The 5,650-nt window shown below is 44.5% G+C and overlaps 1 protein-coding gene across 12 annotated transcripts in view; it reads left to right on the top strand.

Annotated features, from left to right (window-relative positions):
* Positions 1–568: 568 nt before the first annotated feature.
* Positions 569–5,650, top strand: part of magi1b (membrane associated guanylate kinase, WW and PDZ domain containing 1b) — a 139,565-nt gene continuing 134,483 nt past the window's right edge. For 11 of the 12 annotated variants that reach the window (XM_005731202.1, XM_005731200.1, XM_005731204.1 and 8 more), the window contains exon 1: positions 569–1,414. In XM_005731202.1, coding sequence (XP_005731259.1) covers positions 1,105–1,414 — 310 coding nt within the window. In that variant the 5' untranslated portion in view covers positions 569–1,104. The remainder of the gene's footprint in view (positions 1,415–5,650) is intronic. The other variant, XM_005731201.1, reaches the window with a different exon arrangement.

Below are 5,650 nucleotides of genomic sequence, written 5' to 3' on the forward strand. Positions count from 1 at the left end.
GACACCAGGCTCTAATTTAGGGAAAGCCAAATACCTCTTTCTCCCTACAGCAGCACGCATGCGCTCTTTATAGCGCTGCGTTCAAATACCCTTTTTGGAGTCTGACATTCGGTCCTCGAAGTTATTTTGACAGCACTTCAACTCACCGTGACCATGTTGATACTGTAAATACTAATGTTGTAAATCACGCAGAGAGGTCTTTAAAGAAAACACGTGAAGGGTCATTTCGTCAGGTTTGTGCCCGATGATAAATTATTTAAGTCGCGTACTTGAGTCCACAGTGAAGTGTCAATTTAGGCGCTACGTTAGGTTACAGTCGTGATTTAAAGGTGTCGAACATTATTACCACAGAGCATTACACACACTGTACCATATTTTTATAAGTTCCATCATAATTACATATAAGTTAAATGTAAATTTCAAACTACAACCAAGCTGAAACACTGGGAAATGACCTGTAGTATCTGTGGCTTGTGGACGAGTGAAGAGTTCGCACAGGTTATTCACGTGACCTCTTCGTGAACGCATAAAAATCCGACAGCACCTGAACGCAGCACGGACAGCAACACATCCCCAGCACCAGAGTGGGAATGATTTTCAGCTCCACGCACCAGAGCGACGTACCTGGTTAAAGGAGTTCTGGACGCAGTCGACTGTGGATAAAGTGGGGTCTGCGGATACGGGCAGAGGAGGAGTGAAGTCTCTTTTAACAGGAAGAGAGGAAGGAAAACCTTTAAAAGTGAGTTTTGAAAACAACCGAGAGGATTTAAGAAGTGGACGCGAGCCGTGAGTGGGAGCGTGGCAGATGTAGGATGACAACAGTAAAGGAGGATTAAACCGGAGGGGATGTTAAGAAAAGTGATGAGAATAACCGCACAGCAAGGAGTGATTTCAGCGCTGGCAGGAATGGCTTGATTCGGGACCTGTACTGTCAGAGGCGCTCATGTTTCTGTGGGAGAGAAAGAAAGTTTTCTGCGCGTCCCTCGGATACAAATCTACTTTTTAACGAGCAGGAGAGAGACAGGGACTGCTGTGACTGTGTTCCCCCCCCAACCCCGGTGGCAGAGTCCGGCCGGTTTGGCGTCGGCTCGTTAACTGTTCGCAATGTCCAAACCCGCGCTGAAGAAGAACCACTGGACCTCCAGGTTGAACGAGGTCTCCGTGTCCAAAGATGCCCGCGGTGAGCTCAACGTGCCGCTGCGTGGCGGCGCGGAGAACGGAGAGTTCGCCTACATTGGACCGCTGAACCACAATGCGGTGGTGTACAAAAGTGGGAAACTGGGTGAAGGGGAGCTGCTGCTCGAAGTGGAGAATCTCTCGATTTCGGGATTACCCCTGTACGACATATACACCGTGCTAAAGAACTGCAAAGGACCCGCCAGGTTTAAAACTGTCAGGCAAGGTAAGACAAAAGGTGAGGCTGCAAAACTTCTGCGCTTTTATTGGTGTGCGTTTAACGGGTTTTGTGCCAAGTTTGATTTCTTGCTTTCTTTTTTTAAACAGCTTCATCTAAATGGAAACTTTTGATTCATTGAGGTTAATTTTCAGTTGAAATAAACCCATAGAACTTTACAATGAATACTAAAACTTGAGGAAGTTGTGACATTTAATAACTGCGGAACCGTTTAATGTCACATTTAATTGGCAGATTTGTGAATGGCTTTTTCTTTTTTTAAGTTGAAGTAGCCGGGCCTGGTTTTCTCCCCAACAGGGAATGCCACCTGTCTGGTTCAGGGACATGGAAACCCCACAGGCTTCACACACGTTGTTTATTCAGATTTCCTTTGTGTGTTCTGACTTTCCCAGCTGTTGAGGAAGCACAAATGGTGAAGAAAGTCCAACATATTGCGTACATTCCAACCTACTGGAGAATTACATCCAGCACTAGGAGCAGTAATGCTTAGAGGTGCTACTTTAAATTCATTTAGGCCTTCTTAAGATGTGTCTGTTTCCTATACTTTACCTGATGACTTCTCAAACAGGCTCGACAGGGAGCATTTCTTTTAACACCTAACAGGAAAGGGAACATCAGGCACCTTACAAAAATGCGAGCATCCGGCCAGTGTGGCTGCTCTAGCCTTCGGTTTATGGTCATCTTGACTCAGCGGGGCTGGGAGGTTTGACACTGAGCCGCTCTGACAGGCTCCCAGCGTGGCAACGCAAACCGCTGAAGGGATGCTCGGGAGTCAGCCCGGGACACGCAGAGACTTCTTTTAGACACGGACAAAAGAGCAACAACTCTTTTCAAGGGCGATCTTACATGTAGATAACCTGTGAAGGCCGCCGGCCGTGCTGGTGGGTCTGCTCTGAGGTTGCTTTGGTTAATGTGTAGCTTCTCTCATTCATTTCAGGACAGTCCTCCGATCATCATCGTGCACTGTTCTTAAGGTGTGGTGCTCTGTTGTTGCGCAACATCTTTTATTATAAAGGAAACCTGGTACTGAATATCTGAACATCCTCTTAGAGACGAGGAGCAGAGGGCTTATTTTAACAATGCTAAAGGCCACTGCTACCTCTGGGTGCTCAGATTTATTTACAATAGCGTGCTCCGAGAGCAGATTTTCATTTTAAACAAATGCTGCTCAATCATATTCCACCGATTAGTTCCTCACTTCAGACTGAGGTTTGGCTATCAAGTCAAATTAACTGTGAGTGGTAATGTTTGAATTGAAACTTTCAAGCTTTGGTCTTTAAATTTAGAAACGTGTCTTTGGAATTTTGCAACTTTATTGTGGCACAGATGATGTACTTTATTTATTTATTTAGGCAGGGATGTCAAACTGATATTATGTTGTGGACCACAGAAAGCCTGTTTTTGATCTCACATGGGCCAGACCAGTGAAAGTGTCCTCTCTGCCACTACACAGAAGTTTAACTACACATTTAAAGAAATGCTATTTCAACAGTGTGGCCACGGGGGACGTCTTTGTTAATATGTAAAGCTGTAAAACGAAATAAAGTCAATTAAAACTCCAGAAGTTCCCTTTCCAAAGCCATCCAATGAGCTGTATTGGAGTGTTTGCTGGCCCAATTCTGGCTCCTGGACCATATTTTTGACACTCCAGATTTTAAGGTCTTGTTTTCACTTACCAGCTAAATTATACCTGTGGGTGGGTAGCTTTGCCGGTGACTCCAAAACATCACAGAATTCTGTTGGCTTGACTTCACAGCAGCCATTTTATGCTGTTGAGTGTTATTTATATAATTTACAATGTCTCTGTTCAAATAAAGTTTTTATAGTTCACGCCCATGTTTTCCCTTCTGTGTCGTGTCCAAATGACTCGTTTAAGAAGGAACAATAATACAAGAACAGCGAGAGAAGAAGAAGAAGTCGTCGATCATTCTCAGTCTGTGTATTCTCACACAGTCCAAAGTGGGGTCGAAAGGTAAAATATGGCAGCTGATGTGCTGACTAACACCCCGATTTCTTTTTTGTGGTGAAATTCTAGGCCTGACTGTCTCGCAGTGTGACTGCTGCTTGAACCCAGTAACCAACTAGATAGAAATAAGCCATGAAATCACATGCCGATTAATGCCAACAGTGGCGCCGCTGTGAAGAAGCAAAAACAAACTGAAATGGATTGTCAAACGCGCGTAAACAAAATGTTTGGGATTCCAGCAAAGAAGCAAATCTAGTCGAGCTGTAGCAGCAGAAGCCTCGCTACCATGCGTCGCCCTGCTGAGGGCGTGGAATAGAAAGGAAAAGTGAAGGAACTGATGCGATTGGTGCCCTTGTGTTTTCAGTAGTTTGTCTGTGGAGTGTTAGGCTTTAAGATCTTTCCTTCCTGTAAACAGGAAGTAACTGGTCAATTATTATTTTTTAATCACTTTCTAGGGAATCGCCAGCACAAGTCCAGACCCGTTCTCTCTAGTTTGTAATGATTTATTAGGATAGGAAGGAGATTCTGTTCTCACTTTGGGCTAATCAGAACACCACCCCCCCCCCCCATCCCTTTTTCGTTTTCTTCATTCATCTGGGAATGTCGGGTGTCACTGCTGTACAACGTCACATGATCAGACTCCATTTCAAGTTTTTAATAATTCACGCTGTCAGGGAATTTCCCCTCCCTAATCAGCCTTAATTGAGAAAATATGCTTGGCAACAAGGGCCATCTGTAAAATCTAAGTCACCTAATTTTACCCGGAGCTTGTGCCATTTTCTCACTTTAATCAAGCGAGATGTGAGGAGAGGTACTGCTTCGTTGTCTTGGCTCGCTGATACACACTCAGACTTTCATGTTGACTGCCAGCTCTATAAAGAGGAGGGGGGAGGGTTTCCAATACTGAATACTGTGTTGTCTGGACTTTCTATAGACCTGTGAGCATGCAAGGGCATTTCTAATCTGAGCTGATAAGGAGCTGCAACCAGCTCCACTGCTGAGTTTTTTTATGTTATGTTTGTTTTGGGTATCGGTGAGAAAGCAACACACACACACACACACACACACACACACACACACACACACACTGCAGGAGACACACCCTTAGAACCACTGCTGAGGCCAAACCATCAGATGTCCACTTCAGTGTGTACTGAAGCTGTGGGAGAATAACTGGATTATGTAATTAGGGACTATTACAAACATGGACATGCACTCTTAACTCTTCACCCTTTCGAAACAAGCAGCTGATGACTCTGTCACAATGTAGTTTAATACACACACACACATGTACTGCAGAGACAGAGTGCTGTGTTTGAAAGCAAGCATGCACATTATAAAAAAAACTTCACCAGCTGATCAACCCTGGAACTTCTTTATGGCTAATCTTCCTAAGAAGATGACTGTCTGCTCCACATATGTAAACAAACTATGGATGATACACACATGCTTATAGGAACACACAATCACATCAGAGAGGCTTTGAGATGGGACCAGATTAATGTCGTGCCCGCGCTGGTGTTAGTACTTAAGCTGGACGCTTTAACGATACTGTATATGATCTACAGTCGGGATTGTATTTAGGCTTAAAGTTGAGGGTGGATGAAGTGTATACTGATAATAGTAATTGTGTTATGCTAGGAAGTGTAGCCAGTGACGTTTCTCAGAAGTGTTTGTAATGCAAGTGACTGTTAATGTTTGTTTTCTGGACATGACCAATGGCACAGTGGCCCAGAGTTCACGGGTTTCCCCAGGCAGAAGTTATGGTGTGTGTTCCTTTTAGTCGGCACAATCACACACACAAGAAATAAGATTGGATTCCTCTTCACCAGCCATTTTGCTACCTGACTAGTCAGGAAACTCCAGTCTTACAGCTTCGCAGCAGTGTATTTCTTTCCAAGCTTCATTATATCACAGAGCTGCCCGTGATGGACGAGGCCTTACCAGCTATAAATTTCTGGAAGCAGAAAATATTCCATCCCATTCGTATGGAGGTGCGAGCTGTTAACTACAACTCTCGTGCTCAAATTTACAACACTGTGTCACTGCATTAACTCCAGACACCCTGTGTGTGCGCGCGTGTGTGTGTGTGTGTGTGTGTGTGTGTGTGTGCACGCACAAGCATTTCTGGCAGGGATCGCATATGGAAGTGTTTATTTCCTCTCTCTCAGCAGGGTGTTGAACAACCCTCTTTGCCCACACCGGTTTTCTACTTTTGTATTCTCTGCTGATGGCTTGGAGCGACTTTATTTCCTCCCTTATAGCGTGCC

This window comes from Pundamilia nyererei, unplaced genomic scaffold (assembly GCF_000239375.1).
Source record: "Pundamilia nyererei isolate P.nyererei 1_Seehausen unplaced genomic scaffold, PunNye1.0 scaffold00042, whole genome shotgun sequence".
Lineage (NCBI taxonomy): Eukaryota > Metazoa > Chordata > Actinopteri > Cichliformes > Cichlidae > Pundamilia > Pundamilia nyererei.